This window comes from Hirundo rustica, chromosome 7 (assembly GCF_015227805.2).
Source record: "Hirundo rustica isolate bHirRus1 chromosome 7, bHirRus1.pri.v3, whole genome shotgun sequence".
Lineage (NCBI taxonomy): Eukaryota > Metazoa > Chordata > Aves > Passeriformes > Hirundinidae > Hirundo > Hirundo rustica.
Genome location: NC_053456.1, coordinates 16,317,498 through 16,337,733, shown reverse-complemented (window position 1 = coordinate 16,337,733; position 20,236 = coordinate 16,317,498). Strand labels below are relative to the sequence as shown.

At 39.3% G+C, this 20,236-nt stretch overlaps 1 protein-coding gene across 5 annotated transcripts in view; it reads left to right on the top strand.

Moving 5' to 3' along the window:
* The window catches only part of RBMS1 (RNA binding motif single stranded interacting protein 1), a 144,468-nt gene that overhangs the window by 62,494 nt on the left and 61,738 nt on the right, over positions 1 to 20,236 (top strand). For 4 of the 5 annotated variants that reach the window (XM_040069234.2, XM_040069233.2, XM_040069231.2 and 1 more), the window contains exon 2: positions 15,603 to 15,778. In XM_040069234.2, coding sequence (XP_039925168.1) covers positions 15,603 to 15,778 — 176 coding nt within the window. The remainder of the gene's footprint in view (positions 1 to 15,602; positions 15,779 to 20,236) is intronic. The other variant, XM_040069232.2, reaches the window with a different exon arrangement.

Genomic DNA, 20,236 nt, shown 5'->3' with positions numbered 1-20,236 from the left:
GGAAATTCAATACATGATCATTCAATTTATGGTGACTTTTGTAGTGAGCCAATGGTGGTGTACAAGATTATCAGTGTTAAACATCCAGCTGTTGTGCAGATGGATAAGCTGCAAAGGTAGAATTACTGCTAAGAAAAGTGCAGCCGAGCATACTTATTGAAAATTTGATTCCTTGAAATTGTCCACAGTGTAAGACAAACCTGAAAGCAGTTGCTAAGGACTGGGGTTGTGCAGTAAGCATAGGCAAGTGATTAATTTATCTTAAAAAGTTAGCCATTGGCTGGGCAGATTCCCTTTCACTGCAGTGTTTTAAAGTTAAATATCAATTCCAGATGTACTTATTAGAAGTGTTTTCTATCATCTATAACTCTTTGGTGTGTTCAGAGGTATGATTCCTCAGCTGAATTCTTGTACCAAGGGCAAGAGCGTGACTATTAAAATTGTGCATGGGTTAGGCTCTGTGCCCCAATGAACCGATTTATTCCTCACTAGTCATCTATCCATGCATAGCACCAGACACGTGTCCCTGCACCCCCCAGAGGTGGAGGCTGTCTCCCACAGGTGCTGCAGCTGTTGTGCCAGCTGTGCTGATGCGTGGCCTGCTGGCTGCAGGGCTTTCTGGACACTTTGGTGGCCGCTGTGAGCGCTCCTTGGATCATCTCTGCTCGTAGCTGTCGCCGCTCACACGTCTGAGTCAGACTGTTACCTGCACTGCCACGACCAGTTCTGCCTGGCAGTTGAATTTCTCATATATTATTAATGTTGTATTAGTAGTACGTCTGGAAGCTTTCCTAGGTGTTATCTAATTCTTGTGTTTTTTTAATTTCGGAATTGACAATGATTCATTGTGCAGTCAGACATTCCCCCAGCAGCTATTTGGATGCACCAAGGAATGGCATCCTGCATTTGCTTAGCATACAGCTGCTAAATCTTTGTAACTGATCTTCACAACTAAGTTTCTGGGTGTAAAAGGGATTGTTCCTTATCATACACTGTGAAGTCATGAACATTTTAATTTCAGAATACGTCATATTGTGTGGCTTGACTTTCTGACATCTTAATGATATTCTTAGGATTATTATTAGGATCTCATTCTATTCTTTTCTCTCAGAATTCAAAATCTGAGTTAAAAAGTAGCTGCATGAGTTAGAGCAGTAGTTTGCAAGAGAGCAGAAAATTCTGTCTCTTGGATCAAAGCAAGAGTGAAATTTTAAATCAGAAGGCAATATGCGAGAATAATTGATGAGGGCTGTGGAAGTGACTTAGAACAACTCTTCTGTTTGTATGATTCAGTATAAATTACAGCTACAAGAAGAACAGGAAATTATAAATAAAGTAATATCATGGGGGTTTTTTGAATTGCACGCACAAGGATTTTGGACAAGATTGTCATTTGTAAAAAGTCAGCAGTCAGAAAGTATTGGATCTAATAAGTGATAAACATCTACCAAAACATTATCCTTTAAAGAATGAGAAAAGACTGACTTGTGTTTGTTACAGATCAGGCTGTAAGGAAAATCTGACCCTAAGTCCAGAGCAGCATTGCTGCATGTGATGTGTACACAGGATTTTACTTACTTTTAGCAGACAGGTTTGTGCATGCTGCTTGTTGCCTTACTTGTAAGACTCAGCCAGAAGTACCACGTGTATTTGCTGCAGTTGTGTATGAAAAGCCAGCGTTGGTTTCGTTCCGGATTGTTTGACAGCCGAATGCTGTTCTATTACCACTTTCATGAGTCAGCACCATTGGTAAATAAAGTAGTATTTTTTTTTCTAATTTTTTTTTTTTTATTATTATTATTCTCCTTGTTCTTTTGATGAGCAAGGGGGAGATACCAGGAGGAAGAGTAAGCAACCATAGAGGCAAGGATGCTGCTTTTTGAAGTAATGGCAACCTAAACTGTTCCTTGAATCTTGAATTCCTTGAATCTTGGTCTGTGACTCCCCAGTTGCTTCTGTTGCAGCTGGATCTTTTTAGCCCAGCTGAGGGAGAGGTTGACTTGAAGGCCAAGCTGCCAGCAGGACCAGCAAAGCCATCTTTGTTCTTTATTTGGTACTGCACCAAAGCTATTTTATCAGACCAGTAGATCTAACCATCCGTCTTAAAGCTTTTTAACATCCCTATACTGCTCTTTTCCTTTTCACTATCTGAACATCCTAGATACCTCAGAAAGAGCTGTTTCTACTTTACAGCTTTGTCAGGAGTTGAATTTCCATGTTAACAGTCCCAATCAGTAATGTCTGAAAGATTTCATCTTTCCATGCTGTTCTTAGTTGACCTGGTGCTATGTTCAGGACATCAAAGGTCTGTGCAGGCAAATCGCTCCTAGTGCGCAGCTAGATACCTACTGGGGAGTTCCACCAGAAGTCACCTGCCCTTGGAAATCCTGCTCTTGTTTTTCTGGATGAATCTTCATTTTTAATTAAAGGCCCACCTTTACAACTTTGGTAATTTCATCCTACTGAAGGAATACCATTTTCCTTATTTGTAAGGAGAAGCAGACTTGATCTATAAAAGTAGGCTTATGTGCTGGATTTTGCTATGCTGATTTTAGCAAACTCCTTGCTATGTTTCATCAAGTCCCCAGATTTGTTGTGTTCACAGTATTGTAGTGAATTGCATTAATGTATTAAAGAACTCCTTCTCATCTGTGTACTCTTGATCACTTGCATTTAGGAAAATATTTACATTTTTCATAACTTTGCATAAAGATGATTAGATATACTAATTGGTTAGATTCTCTTACGACTACTACTGCTTCTAATTTAAATGTGTCATGCTCCTATTTGCTAAGGCTTAAAATTCAAAAGAGCTCACCCACAGATTGTCTTAAATGAATGTTCAGCAGCTTTGTGCTTTAAACAGGCCTAAAATCAGCTTCTCTAGGCCACGATTGTAGACATGCTGCCCAAACTGGCTTTCATTTAACAACAGAATGGTTTTGCTAGAAATAGCCTGGATCTGTTGAGACTGATGCTGAGCAAATGCTAACAAGCCCTGCTTGATCCAAGTTGAATGGGATTAAATAGTGTTTGTACTATAAGCATTGTGTTCTGGAGTATCCTAGTGCCAGTTCCCTGAAATGATGCCGGAAAAGTGATCGCTCCATTAAGCATTCTGGTAATGAAGCAAGTGATTTTTGTATTACTGTAAGATCTAAAGTTCACCTTAAAGAAATTAAGTAATGCTCCTTTTTCACTCTTGTGCATAAAAATTGTCTATTGAGAGAGAGAAAAATGTATCAGAGGGCTTAGCCACTGAGTACTGGGAGACAAAAGAGAGGTACTGATGGGAAATGAGAGCAGAAAATGCTTCCCTCTGACTGCTAGGAAGCTAAACCAATCCTAACCAAGCAAGTCATGATTTTGAAGGTACCTAAAGACAAAAATTATTACTTTCTTGTCTTTTCTGGGATAAAATTTTCCAAATGTCAACGTTTTCCTGGTATTCTTTGTAGCAGATGTTTCAAGACAGCAGTTCATAAAGGCTCGTGGGAGACAGAAAAATTAGGTGATAATGTCTTAATCCATGGTGTTCAAACAGCCTGTAATTTAATTCAAGATTTGAATATATGGGATACACAGATCTAAAATAATGTACGTAGAACTGCTTTATGTGTGTATAACTGAACACACTTTCAAGGGCAAAGGAGTGACAAATGAGAGAAATTGTGTATATTTTTTTGCTGTTTGTCAAGCTACATTTTCTGCTGCTAGTGTTTCCTGATCAACTGGGAACGTCTTGAGTTGTCTATAGCATCTTCACAGCATTTTCTCTAGTAACAGCAGCTTCAGGAAGGGTGGTGTTAGGTACCTGAACCATTCACTGGCTGGATGAGCTGTTCTTGTTTCAATCTTTCCCAAGAGTTAAACATAGCTGCTTTTGTCGTGCTAAACTGATTGCAGTTTGTCCTGTGGTGCTAGTTCATGAGTGTAAATTTCTATGTGCTACACAGGAGAAAGCTGTACAAATTGTTCTGGGCGTGACAGACCACTTGTTTTTTTTTTTTCCTGACGAGCACAGGGTATCCTGTGTGTGACTGTATTACATCATACATCTGGAGAAAATGGACCTTTAATGTCAGCTATGCTGGATATGCTGTAGGGAACATTTGGCCAAAAAGATTGGATGCGGTCAGCTCTAGTATGGCTCTCTAATGGTGCAGGATCATCTCTGAGAAATGTCAAAAGTAGTATGGTGGCCCCTTGCCCCAGAAATTTGGAAAGAGTTGTCCTGGGTGCTGCCGGTGCACAGCTTTTTCTCAGCTCTTTAAATCACTTTTGCTGGGTATGAGGCACACTTACAGCACTGCAGTGTTCATTGCCTTCCCCGAGAGCACAGATTAGACCTTGTGTGTCCTGGAGGTGTCATGGTGCGTGTATCTGCTCTGATACAGTTGAACTAATGAAAATCTTTGGTAAATCTGCTGCCATGTCACACCCTCGCTGCAGGCACTGCAGCCAGGTGCCCGTACCGAGGCCACACTCCCTCCCAGATGGGAAATGATGCAGGAGGCAAACATTTTAGAAGCAGTGAAATTAAACTCCAGTTCTTTTCAAATGACATTTGAGCTTCTGCTTCTTATTCTAGGAACCCACGTCGAGTGTTGGGAGTCATTTAGAAGGCTTTGGGAATGTCATTTGCAGTCTCATACTTGCTACACGCAGTCTCATGACGATCCAACGAAAATCGGTGTGCGTGTTGTGGCATGCAGACCAAGCAGAGTTTGCTCCCTGGTGCTCTGTAGAAAAGCCTGATATAGAGAAGTTTTACCCACATTATACACTTCTGTTTTCTGGTCTGTCAGTTCTATGCAATGTTGAAATTTATAAAACTTCTGGAGAGATTTTCAGCTTGTGCAAATGAATGCAGAACCACCGGGTAAGAGTGGAACTAGGCCGATATGTGCAAGTGCAGGAAAATGACAACTCCTTACATTATGAGTCTGATGGTTTAAAAAGTTTCTACTGAGCTCATGTTTTAAAACTGTATTGCTAATTTAATAATACCTGGCTGCTCCTGTTCAGTTTGGTGGCTTTCCCTGCTCCTGTTCAGTTTGGTAGCTTTGCCATGGAGGAGAATCACATTTATGGAGGTGTGGTTGCTCTCCCGTAGCAAATTACAAGTTCAGTGTCAGACTACATACATATATATGTATATAATGTGTGCAGATATATCCACCACTTGCAGCAACATAGTCTCATACATGGATTCCATGAATGTCAAAATAGTGTGACAAATTAGCACAAGCTCCTAGCTGAAATTTACTTGATAGTCACTTCAGACTTTGCTGAAATAATTGTAAAAGTATCTTGTGCTTCCCTTTCCCTTGGCTGTAAAAGGCAATGGGGTTTGAAGGCCTGATGAATTTAACACTGCTAGTACTTCTTGAATTTAGTATGTACTTTCCTAGTTATACCTGAGACTTGCTTTAATCCTTTACCAGCAATGCTGTGCGTGTCCTGTTTTAGTGTGTCGATTATAATGAATTGTATCTGCTGCATTTTATCATATTGCAGAATATTAAAACCATAAGGACACTTCTTGAAATTTCAGAAGTGAGGAGCAAAAAGAGGAATGGAATTTTCAGTCCAGCATAGGTCATGCTGACCTCAATTCTATGGCAAATACTGTGAAAGACTATGGAAATAATTGCTGTGGAGTAACTAGGAAGGACAGTGATGCTCTGAGTTTGCTTTCCTGTTCTTCAGCTCTTGGAGGAGTCATTTATTCCCGTGGAAAGTGATGCTGTTCTCACTGAAATAGGTTCAGCTGTAACTTGACATAGGCACGTAAGCGCTGAGCAGCAGAATTGGGCCTTGGTATCAAAATTACAGTAACCTTTGTGTTGCACTCAGGCAGTGCATCTACACCAGCTTGTCCTTGGCTGATTACATTAGATTTCCTTTCCTTTAGAAAAGGAAAATCATTTGCAAAGTGAGCAGGAAGGATAAAATATATAAAATATCTAAAGTGGTGTATACTTTGAAGCATAAATTGTGCAGCTCAAAGTACCTTTTCATGGGGGCATCCAGATTCAGTCTTGATGATGATTTCTTATAAGTGGCTTTTTCTACCTTTTTTTTTTTTTTTTTTTTTGTCTGATGTGCCACCTTTCCAAGAGCTGGAAATGCTGGCCTTGGTGGAGGGTGTGGTCTCTGGGAGATTAAGGTTTAGGAATGCAGAGGAAAGGGCCAGAGCCGGCTGCCTCATCTGTTCCATTGATGTTGTCAAAGAAAGCAGCAGGAATAGACTGGGCTACCTATTAAATACTTGTGTAATGGCCTTACCAGGAAGAATATATATTCTCTTCTTTAGAGTAGAACAGAGGGATTCACAGTAACAGTGCTGCTCCTACGCTGGGTGCAGTGTGTTGCCCGTAAGGAATCAGCGACCGCAGACAAAGGGATTTTGATAGGAATTGACTCCCTCGTGCACGATCGGGCGCAAGTTCTTCAATTTATTTAACTTGAATAAACAGAAAATGACACAGCGGATCCCGTGTCAGCCAAAAGAGCCATCTGTGGTCTAACCCTGTGACAAACAGTATAGCAATAATTCCAATGCCACCAACAATGTGGAGTTTGCCAGAAAAGCAGATGCTTCTTTTGACGTGCATCTTCAGTGCGGTGCCATTCCTATCTATAATTGCTGTCTGTGGAGGGAGGGTGGATAGGATAGCCAGATGAGCAGAATGGTGACATTTTGGGGGGAAAGCCAATAGTTTGGAAAATAATAAAAAAGGAAAAAGAAGTATGAAAATAATTTTTAAAAAGCTGCAAAATTCTCCTGTGTGCATGACAAAAATCTGTGACACTTTTAAAGTAAGAGACAATACTCTCATGGATTTAGCAGAAATCTAAAGTCTAATACAATATGGAAGAAGAATAAATAATATTACAGAAACTTCTGTGCAGCATTTTAAGCTTTGTTTTTTTCAAGCATTTCCTTCTATTCCTTCCTTTCCTTCTATCCTATTAATTTAAAGAACTAAAGACTGGCCAAACATTCTTAGCAAACTTTTTTTTCCCTGTACTGTCAGCTTTTGTAATACAGATTTTAGGCAGTTCTTGAGTAAGACAGGGAGTCTGTATCTATACTCTGCTACTTTTATGATATACATACAGACTTAGCAGGATTTACCTCCAAAATACAGTGTTGGATGGTATCCCTAACAATTAAGAGATGGCATATTTAATGCTTTGTGAAATTAAAAATGTCACTACCTACAACCATAAAAAATATGCATTTTAAACATCACAGAATCTCTTGATCTTTTGATCAGATTGAATATTGTCCATGGCCCTCTTTGTTGGCACTGGAAGTAAAAGTTCATAACAGATAATGACAAAGAAATTGAGCAAATAGCAGTAGAGCTGGAGATTAGTATTCTTCTAATGAGAATCTGATCTGAACAGAAGTAACTGCCTTATGTGATGCAGGAGTCTCACTGCCAGAGCTTAGTTTTGTGGGATTTACTTAGAGAAATGGTTACCTGCTCCCTTGTATTTTCCTACAGGGGAGCCAAAAAAAATCCAGGATAAAGCCATGTCTCTCATTTTCCGTACATTTAAGTCCCACGTCTTCCCATTATACTGTAAGTGCAGTCAGAGAATAATACATATTATTTATTTTCAGGTCTTAGTACGCTGGCGTCTGAAGAGTTTTTAAATGGAGGCAGTGAGTAAGAGTTTCCTGTTTAATAAATGCTAAAACAGAGTCCTATATACAATGAGAAGGGACCACTATGAACCTCTTTAATGCTTATGAAAAGTTTATTGAATAATTTTTAGTTTATTCCTTGAGTACTGTCCTCTGAGCAGCCATAGAAGTGCTTGTGGGCTGTATGTGATTTGCAGGCTCTGTTGTTACCATCTGTGATCTAGTCTAAACTACTGCGTGACCCAGGAGTTTCTAAGTTAATTGCATTTCTCCTACCAAGGGTATCTTGAATGTTTCCTGTTGTGAAAAACATTGTAAGATTTTATACCGTGCTATTCACATGTACCAAGAGATGTGTAATGCAAGGGAGGAATTGTTTTATTATTTGGATTCAGTTGCACATATTGGACCTTTCAGGTACTTGCATAAACTATTAGTATGCAAGTTACACTTCTCTCTGAAAATGGATGTGTTTTCTTTTAATTGTAATCTGAATCCTCAGGCTGGAACAAAAACTTCAACATACTCTAGATATTCAGTACTCTGTGCTTTCTGGATCCTGAACAAAAGCCTTGGCTGGTTTCACTGAAAAAAATAGGCCTGTGTATGTACTAGAATCAAGAAGGAAGTTGGCAGTGAATTCTTTTTTTGTGTCTACTGCTCAGTGAAGGGCTAACCATAAAAACATATACTTCTTTTTTTTTTTTTTTTTTTTTTGTCTTGTAGGTCTTAGTACTATGCTGTCTTTCTTTGGGTACTTCAGCATCTTGACTTTCTTTTTAGGTTATTTTAATGTGGCCTAGCTGTTGGATTGCTGCAGCTTGTTCATATTTAGAAACTTAAATATTTTGCTTTTTATGTGTCTATAATTCTGTCATGGCTAGGGCATGGTAGCAAGGGATTGTCCAGGAAATCCAGGTATAAAACTGAGAGGGAAGACTGATGCTGTGATTCACCATGAGCAGGTGGAAAGGGAAAGGGAGGGTTCTTGACATCTGGAGAGGAACAGGATGTATCTCGGTTCAGCACTCCCCTTGCTCTCCTTTGGGATAGCTCTTGTGCTGCGATGTGGCTAGGTTTGTGCATTTTGCACTTTTTATTTGTCTCTGAACTAGGGGAATCAGTCAGTGGAGCACTGAAAAATCCCTGACAAGGGATAAAGTCAATGGAGTAAGTGAGTTCCTGGGAACTTTGAAGTTTTTTTATTTATCACTGAGATTCTAGAAGAGCTACCTGAACCAGAAGGAGTTCCTTGTGCTCATTGCTTGCTTTATTGTTACCATCTTGCCTGCCAAGTTAGGAAGCTTTTTTTTTTTTTTTTTTTTTTTTTTCTTTTAGTAATAGCAATAAAAAATTCTCCACACCCTATTATTTTTTCTAGGAGAAAAAGTATGTTCCGAGGCATCACTGTGAGTTTTGTTAGATACTTCAGTGTGGCCAGGATTATGCTCACACTTCTTCAAGTGTCTTCCCAGAAAGGATATAAATAGATATTGAGCTTTCTTTCATTGCTAGGAGAAGATTGCTGTTGCATTAAGCTTTAAATGTGTAACTTAAATAATACTGGTTCCATTTCCTGTCAAAATATGAAAATGAGACATTTTATAATAAGCTGGAATGGTTTAGTTCAACACTTTCTGATTCTAGTAATTGTTGCTTTCTGGTGAGAGCAGGTTCAGTCCTGCTATGTTGCCATAAGACCTGAAGAAAGGAAGCAGAACAGCTCAGTGGGGAATGAGCTTGGGCTATAATCAGAAGAGTCTAGAGGTGAAATTGCTAGGAGCATCTGATCCATGACTAGGGGATTAGGCTAGACTTTGTCTTGTTTCGATGCTGATAGAGCCACTCTTCATGAAGATTCTTTAAAAAGGAAGCTGCAAGAAGTACCCACTCATTCATGCATTTCTGTATATGAAGGAAGGGCATCTTTAAATGGCTCAGAAAGAATGCATTAGCTGCTTCCCTGGATTTTGCCAGAAACATTTTTCTTACTGGTGAATTGGTTGAAATTAGTTAAAGTACAACAAAGGAGAAAGAGAATATTAACTAAAAACAAATATCAGAGTGGAAATAAGTTTTTTATATTATTATCTTCATAGATGCTTGATGATATCCACCTACGGTTTTGTTTCCTCTTAGTATGGAAATGACTGTTACCTGTATTTAGAAAAATAGTTTTCATAGGACTTGGCTGTAACATACAAGCAAGAGAAAAGGTATAACCCTATATTTTTATCTTGCAAAGCTGCTCTTAAAACTGATCTATTAAGGCAAGCGGGCTTCCCTGTTCAGAGTGATATGGTTTTTTTTATCCTTGATTACTTAATTTCCATTCTATTCATTGCAGTCCATCATTGCTGCAATTCTAACTGTAGTATTCTGAGCATAGTTCTTTCATACCAAGATATGGAACATTTAGAGGATTTTTTTGGGAGAAACATAGGGCTGGATCTCCAGGTGCTCCTGATCTGCCTGTGATGTTTTGTAACAGGTAGAGTCTTTGCCCAGTTCCAGCCTACACCCTCAGGGTCCTGCATCTTCCCAGTATTTGTTTCTGCTCCGTGTGGCTGAACCACTAACACCTGTCATCACCACCTAAAGAAAGATGGAATAGGCTTGCATCCTGGGTATGCAAATACCTCTCTGTGATCACAAAACACAATATCCGTAGTTTCTGCCTTGTGCAGTACACCAGCCCTTTCTGGAGTTGTTGGCTAGTCCTGTTGACTCTTACAGTGTTACTATGAGAACGTATTTTTTACCCATGCAAAGGGAAGTTAAGGTCAGCGGTTTAAAGGAGAAAAAGGGGGCAGGTATCAGGGTTTTTCCTGCCTGAGGAGATTTACAACAGAATTCTGGAGCTTCTGAGATACTCTTTATACTGGTGTCATGCTGAAAATGCTTAGATTTGGTTGCTGAATCTTCCTGTGACAAGTGCTTACAGACTCAAGAAGAGCAGTTGGAGAAGCTACCCTCAGGCAGGAGATGAGAGTAAAGCAGCAGCAAAGCTTTCGGTTTCTGCTGGTTGACTCATGTCCACTGAGAACTGAACTTGGAGAGGCCTCCAGAAATTCAGCTTTGCTTGCTGTAATGTTTCAGACATGATGAGGAAAAACATGAAACAGAATAGTGCAGGACACTCAAAATGGCATCTCCCGCTGCAGCTGTCATTTTGCTGGCTCAGGATAAGTGATCAAGGTTAAATGTTTCCTTATTTAAAGAAAGGTAATAAAGCAACTGTCTTCATCCATGAACATTCATTTCTGTTAAACACTTGGAGTTCTTCCTTCTGCTGGGGACATGATTTAATTCCAAACGAGTTGCTATTTTCTAAGCTATGCACAGTTTCAGTGTCTTGCTTCACTACGTATGGCATCTTCTGTTCTCATGAGCTCTTGCTTTCATTGTACATGTAAAGCTCTCTCTAACCTAAAGTGGTAGATAAATTAATAAATGAACAAGCAACCTCCAATTTAACAAAAAGTAAATCCAGATTTAATACTTTTTCTCACTGTTGTACACATCCACAAAGAAAAAGTATGGTAATTTTTGTATCAGTGGCAGTTACTGAATGTGCTGCTTTCAAAATCAGGGAGGTTAGGCAAAGTCAGGCAGAGTAAGCAGGTGCCTGTAGCTTAGTCACCTGAGCAAAGCTAGGGAAACACTACTGATGAGATTTTGATACTACAAGATGATCCAAGTAGCAATTCTGGCTAAATCTGATAGTTAATATATGCTGCAATTTATGGTTTGAACTTAGAGTAGGTGTGTGAGAGCTAACTCTGTTAAAAGTCATGGTACTTTTGCCATTCAGAATTTTAGCTGAGTGATTAAACTCATAATTAAATGCTAGCATGTTATATAACTTTATATGTGTGCATTTATTTTACGAAGTTAGAGACTTAAATGGATTGCTACTGTAGTGATTGTACTCTGTTTTGGGACAGTCGTTGTCCAAGTTATCTTCTGCTTGTTGAAGTTCTGTTGGAATTCAGTCTGAAGGCAGCAGGGATCAGTATTTATCAACCCCCAGGCCAAAGGAATTTCTTGGGCTTATTCCATTTTGGTTTGGTGTCTTTTTTATCTGTTGACAGCAAAGAGATTCTTCTGTTCCTTGGTAGACAGAATCCTGCTCTGACTCATTTGCAGTCTTTAAGCATAGAATGGTTTATAAGAAAGACGAATGGCACATATAAGATGAGTATATTTGCCAGCTGGTTTTCAGTACTTACAATTATTCCCATTTGGGGTTTATATTGAGAAGAATACACAGGCAGACAATTCTCCTTGTTTTAAGGCACTTCATGGGGATTGTTCCGTCACTGAGCTTTTCATTTTCCTGATAAGTACGTGTGGTTTTCCCATTGCTGTGGAGGGCTGGAGGGAAGGGCCCTCAGGGATCAGGTGAGGGTTTTGGGAGCTCCTCACAGCTGGCTCCAGAATGGGCTGGGGAGATCACAGAGCAGATGGGCTGATTATTCAGTCACTGGCCTTTTTTGCTTAGATGTTTGTTGAAGATGACAGGAAGGAAACTGCTGTGTAAAAAGAACGATCACTAATTACCATTTGGAGTGAAAACTAAGGAGGAAATATGGCAAACCAGTGTGACAGTGGTATTTCTTGTGAACAGGAATATTGTCACAAGAAATAATGGTCTGTTGCTTAGATTCACTCCTTCTATCCATGAGTTCTAAGTTTTAATTTAGGATGCAATGAATACGAAGAAAAATTAATAAATGTATTTTTGTATATGTTGCGGTATTGCAAATTATTGTGAGATCCGTATAGTAAAAACTTAAGAACAGCTCTTGACAATGACTTTTAGCAGAAACTACAGTTTGTAAACCAAAACTTTTCAAATTTGATTTCAGGTTTTAGAGAAAGCACTCACTTAAGGTTTTTGAAAACTGTTTCTAAACAAACAACCCCAAACTTTGGCCAGGTCTCCACTGCAGAATGTCTTGCCAGCAAAGCACTGTGTATCAGCCAGGGGTGTGGAAAAAAGTCATACATCCTCGCTGACATCAATATGTTGGCAAAAGCCCAGGTGTGGATGCAGCTGTGCAGGCAGAAGAGGGCTTTTATCGGCCTGGCTGATGTTGTTTGGGGAGGTGATGCAACTACGCCAGCAGACAAACTCTTCCCCTGGCCTGCGCCCGTCAGCGTAGGCGGCTCCGCCAGCGCGGTCACGGCGTCGAGCCCGCACTGCCAACCAAGCCTTTGCAGCAAGAGCAACTGGAAAAAAAGGCCCTTTTGAACAACAGAGGGACCTCTATAATTTAGTTTTTACAAGTAGTCGTCGATGAGGAACAGAATGGAAAAAGTGATTCAGACTTTAAAATTAAAGTTTTAATGTAAAAAACGTGTTGTATAGCTTTAAGATGTCACCGTCCCTTTAATGGCTGGCTGTCAGTGGGTTGCAGGCTTTGAGAGCTGCAGGACACCCAGCACATGCATTTTGTAAAGCCTTAAAGGCTTGTAAAGGTATGAGTCTCTCTGGAAGCACTGAAAAACCTTCTGTCTGTAAACTTAGGAAGACAACTATAGTCCCATTTACATTCCCATCAGGTTCAAACGTGACCACTAGCACCAGGACCTCTTCATGTTTAAATAGAAGTCTGAATTTCTCAGAATGGAGTGTTTAGGTTTTACAGACAGACAGAATTAGGATTCCTGCTCTCTACACGCAGACGCATATTTTCCTCTCTGCCTTTTGCCAGCTGGTGACAAGATTTTACAAAACTCCTGTTCTTTATAACAGAAAAGCAAAAATTTTAAGGGAAAAACACTGTAAGGAATAAAAGCAAAATTAAACCAAAGATACTGAAAGACTTAATATAGGCTCTTAGCCTTCATTTGTAATTACCAGTTTAGATGAAGACAGGTATGTGTATGTTGAGTTTTCTGGCAGCTGTACATGCACATTTTGAAACCATGAACAGAGCAGTTTTGCATTTGATCGCTGTTTGCATTTTGAGAACTTTACTGAAGGCTTTTTAAAGAGGATATCACTGTGCCAGACTAGTTTGTTCTGTTGTGAAAATGTTTTGAAACTAGTTGCTCTGTCATTCTGCATCGCTTGTAGCCCTAAAAATAATTGCCTGGTGTTACTGGAAGTGGAGTGGTCTGACAGACTGACTTGTGCTGCTATTGTTAAAATCCGTCAATGTTTCCATTGCAAACTTGGAAGGGAGCATTTAATCATTTTCCCTGGAAGAAATTCTAGATCAGTGCTTCAATTCCAAATATAAATATTTTGGAAGAGTTTTGATGTTTCTAAAAACCTTTATTAAAACCAACCAAACCAAAAAAATCTCTAACCCTATGGCAATGAAATATTGATATTCAGTTTTGAAATGCTAAATGATCAGGAAGGAATTTAATTCTTTTTTGTAATTTTCAGCTCAATTAAATTAGGCAGCAACAATGTTACTGCTTATCAGTGTTGATTTTATAGCAAGTCTTGCAGTTGGCTGTTCCAGGCCATTATAGCAGCATAATAAACTTTGCAACATGCCAAATTGGAAGATTTCAAACCTTCCTAGGGAAACACAAAAAAGAAACACATAATTACCATAAAGTATCTGATATAAGGCATGCCTTTGTACTTTTCTCCCACTCACACTTCCATTCCAATTTCTTGAGGTTATCTCCAAAATAGTTTTGCTTTTCTTGTGTGTAGTTTCATGGGTGCTTTAAACAGAGGTAAACTCTAATCCTTTCCTCTCTGCCTTCACATTCCTGCTCCCTGCCTTGTGACAGCCAAAGCTTTTGTGTAGTGCAAAGTCCACATGTGGTATACGAGATCGGGGAAGATCATTTTTTGGTTGGTTGTGGCTGTGCAACTGTTTGTGCTAATCCAAGGAAGAGGGTGGGAGCAAGTGAGTCTACATTGACCTCTCACTTTATATTCCATTATATTTTTTCCCCCTCCTGTGCTTTTCCTCTGCTTTCACAGGGCAATTCTTTGCTATGGGTTTGTGGTGGAAGCTCAGGCTTTTGCAGGAAAGGGACCACGTGCAGCCACTTTTTCAGTGAAAATGATGTAGTCACAAGACGTTTACAGGCAACTTAATTCTCTATTTTTTGAAGTATTCCTCTCTTACAACACAGACAGACATGTTCATAATACTTTTTGAACAGTGCCCTGCTATACTTTTCTTAATGCAGATGATTACTGCAGATTTTCTCTAGGATGTTTTTATGTTCCTTCGGGGTCTGATTTAAAGAGCAATAAGTTTAGATACCTTGAGGAGTGGGTAGAATTGCTTATGTGCTTTTATCCTTTTGAACCTTTAATTTTTTACCATTATACAGAGCCTTTTTCTTGACAATTGTGAAGTAATCCACAAATATGGAGACAGACAGCGGTATGAAAGTTCTCCCAAGGAACACCATTCATTTAAAGTCTGATCCTTAAGCTATCTGGGCTCCTTCTCTATCTCTGAAAAAATAATAGCAGTATTGTGTGAAGTACTAAAAGCCAGAAGAGATAGAAAAGAGGCTTCTAATTATTTTTGTATTTTTGATAGATTAAGGAAAGAGCATCGTCTTTGTGTCCGCCACAATTGGACACATGAAACAGTCATAGCGATATAAACTTTGTACCTGCTGGAACCTAGAGGAACAATAATTCCTATTTCATTTTCACGTCAGATGACACAATGAAGAGTGATAAAATCCTATGGGTAATATTCAGTGGAGGTTATATATAATTTGACCTTGTGTCATGCATCAAATGGTGGTTGGAGATATTAGGATGTGCTTGTGAATCCTGTCCCAAATGTGGTGTGAAAGCAGTTGTATTTAAAATTCGTGGGTAATTAGGAGCAGATTGAACACAGTGCTCCAAATGTAACCAGGCTGCAGTAGACTGAGCTGATGTGCATGCTGTGACTGCTACCTGTTCTTTATTCTAACGTGCTTTTTTCCTTTGCAGCAGTCCATTGTTCCAGCCCACCCAATGGCTCCTCCTAGTCCCAGCACCACCAGCAGTAATAACAACAGTAGTAGCAGCAGCAACTCAGGATGGGATCAATTAAGTAAAACAAACCTTTACATCAGAGCACTGCCTCCAAACACCACTGATCAGGACCTGGTAAAATTATGCCAACCGTAAGTACTGTGTTTATATGTAAATTATAATGTCATACCTTAAAGGCTTATAGTAGTATCCAAGATGAGTGTTTGGATTTTGAGGGAAGAAAACCAGATTCATAACCAAACAGCTTCATGCTGTGATATGGTGGCAGGTTTCAGCTTTGCTGGCAATCAGAAGGAAAAGATTGTTTGATGCTTTGGAGAAGCAAAGAAAGTGAGAATACAGTGGTGAACTGAAGCAACCCGCTGCTTTTGTAAAAGCTGTGATTACCCATAGTGCTGTTGAAATCACAGATAGAGCTAATACCTAAATGTGAAACTCGCTATTGAGAGCCTGCATGGAGGGTGTCTGTTCACTACTAAGATAATCTGTTGATACAAACTCCAGTAATTGTTCTGAATCACTGTAAACTACAAGGTGCATTTGAAGGCTTATCCTAGTTTCAGACTAATTTATGGCTGCACTTTACTGCAGTTATTTTTATGATTAGAAATAACTGATCCACGTAAGAATCCTCTCTAGTGGCTGAAGTTCTGGGTAGACTTGGCTTAGCAGAGGGTTTTTAGGCAGTGTTGTTAACCTAAGATTTTTTTGCTCATGAGATTTAATTTGTTCTTTTTTTAATTTTTACAGCAGCAACTGCCTCTTACTTTCAAATACGGGTTATGTGTCAAAAGACAGCGCAGTTGGGCTGTTTATACACTGTTTAAAATCACATGCCTGAAATGTTTTACTGGATTTTTAAAATGTCTTTTAAAATGTACTTCTGAAATTCATAGTGTACTGTCTGGATTATTTTGACATCAAAAGTACTCAGTTAAATTTTCAATACTACATGTAAGAAAACATTAAAATCTGTCTATTTTGGATTAAGGATTATTAATACTTGTATATAATGCTACTGTCTGAAATTTAAAAAATAATTTTATGTTCCATTTAGCAGATAAGTAACTAAGAGTATACAAAAATAGAGCACAACACAAGTAAGAAAAATAGATAGCAAAACCTGTAAATTTTGGATCCGAACTTATGTGAAGTACCTTTGGTTTTGAATATCGCAAAAAATCTGATACCTAATTTACAGAGAAGATTTGGTATTTTTATTAAAAAAAAAAAGGTATTTCAGGGTAGTAGACACATATAAGTTATCTTAGTATTATAATAAAAACTGCTTGCCCTCAGGTCTTTAAAGAAATAAAATTCTGTTTGCTCATTTCTCCACCAGCAAATGAAATCCTTGTGTTCTGCAAAGAAGAGAATAGATAATCAATCTGTGAAAAGACTTGTTGATAAATTAAACATTTTTACAGCCTCCCATGTGACAATGACCTCTTGTAACTTGAATTTTGGTTGCAAATGCATGTTTTACAGAAGTGGATTTTTCCTTCCCGTTTTTGTCTTTTGATGAGGAAACCTTGGGCTGTGCACTCATGTTATGTTAGGACAGAGCTGTGAGGTTATTTTGCACTGGAGCCGCCCCAGTAACTACTATTTATGCAGTGGTTACTATAACTCCTTAATCTCTTTCTGAAGACATTTTGGGTTGCAGAGTCTCAGATGTCATTGATGGATGAACAGCCTAGAAAAAAATACGTTTAATACTTTGCTGTAGCTGGTCCCCTCCCTCTTAAATGGCCAAAGATTCCAATTTTGTTGTTACTGTTCGATATATAATTGTAGTTGGAGTAGCATGAATTGTGAAAATAAAGAACAGGCAAGGATTTCACCCATGGAGTTGTTAAATCAATTCTGATGTTAATTTAGACTTGTAAGGTCATGACATTTTTTCCTGTGAGACATTTCCCTCCTAAGCATTTTACTTAAGAGGAAAGGAGATGCTGTCTCAAAATTCTCCATTTCTGCTGAGGAAGCAAGATGTGCAGAAACTGTAGGCTGGACAACATAATCTCTTAGCAACTAACTGGATGTGGCAATAAGATGGAAATGGCAGCTCTCTCCCTGTTCACCAAAGCTCAGTAATCCACTTTTGTAGACCATGGGAAGTTTAAAATGCAAACCTTTTCTTTATTATAAATCTGCCTAAGCTTCTAGGATGTAAAAGGTAAGATATTCTTGATAGTGAAACTGCCATGTTCATTATTTAAGCTGAGATAATACAAAATAAATGGAGAATAAAATCTTGGACAAACAGAAGTCAGTGAAGAGGCTGGTTTTTGACTCCAAGTGTCTGAAATATCTTTTTAGCTCTTTCCAAATTCCCAAGATTTTACTGAGAGGCTTTTAGAGTAATTTTACCTCCTTTTCTCCATGTAGAATGCATCTTGCTGTCCTAAGAGGGTGTCCAGTGCAATGCTTGATGCTAAGAATGGATATAAAGGCTGCTTTGCATAGAAATTTGTAGAAATGATCTTGCTAGTTGGCAATAAGCAGCATTTGGTGGGTGTGCATAAAAAGTCACTGGCTTGTTTTCTGTCTTTTGGCTGATGTCAGACAAGACAGAGAAACACCTGTGGGTTGAGGAAATAATGGTTGAAAAACATCATTGTGACTGCTAGTACCAGAAACAGCCCATCTGCAGAGATTTTTCCTTCTGATCATCATGGACTTACATCATACATATACTCTACTGAAAAGTTTTTTTTCAATGATGGTTGTGGTAGAGAAAGATTGCTATTGACAGAATCCCTCCGAATACAAGCTCAAATAGTCTACAGAATTCTTCTGTGGGAATTGTTATACTGTGACTTTTATTTGATTTAGTCAGGATTTGCATTAGTTCTTGTCATGATGGGAGTGCTAATTTTGGCCATGTTTTTACTTTGTTTAATTATTTTTGGTGAATCACTAGAAAAACCTCTTATCAATTATGGAAGTGTTGGGCTTACTTTCCTGTTGGAGCGCAGCTAAGCAGTATTTACAAACGCAGTGAACAAATGTTCGCCAGCTTTGTGGAAAAGAATTTTCCTGGCAAGAGAACAGTTTGCCAGTATACATGTCTACAAATCCGTCTCCACCTTGAACTGATTGGTCCTTTCTGTTTTTCTGTTAGGTGAAGCTTTTTTCCTCTTTTCCTAATGGAAAAGAGCACATTATGGTTTTGTTGTGAGGGCTGGGGAGCGTGGCTGTTTTTCAGGGTATATCACTGGCTTTTGTGTGGTAAATGAAGCTGCCATGTTTCTGAATAGTTCATTCAAATTTGAGCCTGCTACTCCAGTTCGGCATTGAGAAAACAAATTTCTTCATATCACTTGTGCCAGAGGGAGAAGTGTGGGGAGGACTAAAGTAGGTATTGTTTGTCACAAGGATGTCATAACAGTCAGCCCAGAAGCAGAGGAGTGTCGGGGGGACATGATGTGAGTCAGTCCTGGCCATAAGAGCTTCCCATCAGGTATGTGGGAGTAGGCAAAACAATCAATGCAGTGGCCCACAGATCCTGTCTTTTCTGTGGGAGACTGGACAGGAGCAGAGGACAGGAGCCAGTGAGGTTTGGGAAAGCCTGCAGGACGCTGCCTGACTCTGCTGTGTGGTTTCTTTTCACAACCGTAGAGTGCCATTGCATGGGCTCTGCTGCCCTGAGCGAGCCCCTGCCATGGAGAGCTGGTTTGACAGGGTTGCTGAGGCAGTGGTTGCTTCAGCCGTGCCTGATTGCACTCCCTTCTGGTGTGAATATCAATACTTGATATGCTCTCTTCAGTTCTTCTGTTGAATATATTACTTAGGCTTAAACTATACGTTCTTATTTGGTGACTCTTAGTCATTTCTTTCAACTGGATCTGAAGATATCTGGATCTGAAGATACAAGATTAAATCCATTCCAGTTATTCACTGAAATCGTTGAGCCTGCTTATCTGATTAGGGACTTACGTGATTGGGTCTTAGCAGATTGAGTCAGGAGTTTGTAACTTGCTTTGACATGTTTTCTAGGTGTTTTCCAGACTGTCACTGAGCACTGTGCTCTGCTGAGGATGACCTTTATGCTGAAGACACATGGTTCCAAAGCCCTGTACTTTCCACTGTCTTGCTTATGATTTAGTTGCTGGCCTGCAGCAGCACTGTGTCAGTATAATGCTGTCTTCAGAGACTTCCTTTTGTGACATTTACATCATTAAATGAGAATGATGCAGCAGACCCTTCATCCTCCTGACTATCCCCAGTCCCTGGGTGAGATTTCAAGCTTTGAGGCTTAACCCAAGTCTCCTCTCTTCAGTTCAGCATAAATCATCTGGTCAGTCCACCCTTTGGCATTCTCCTTTCCAGGCTGTTTTCTTACACTGTGCTGCTTGTATCAAGCTGTTTGTGGTCTATATGATACTTTTGAAATCCCTTTTTATTCTGGACAGTTTTATTTAGTTGGCCTTCCCCATTAAGTTATCACTGTAGGGTCATATTGTGGATTTTTAATGGGATTACATTCAGGAAAGCAGATGCTTTAAGGTAACAAAATAAAGGATTACCACAGCAGGCCATTGTTCCATGCCAGGATGGCTGTACAAAGAAGCAGGACCTTGCGG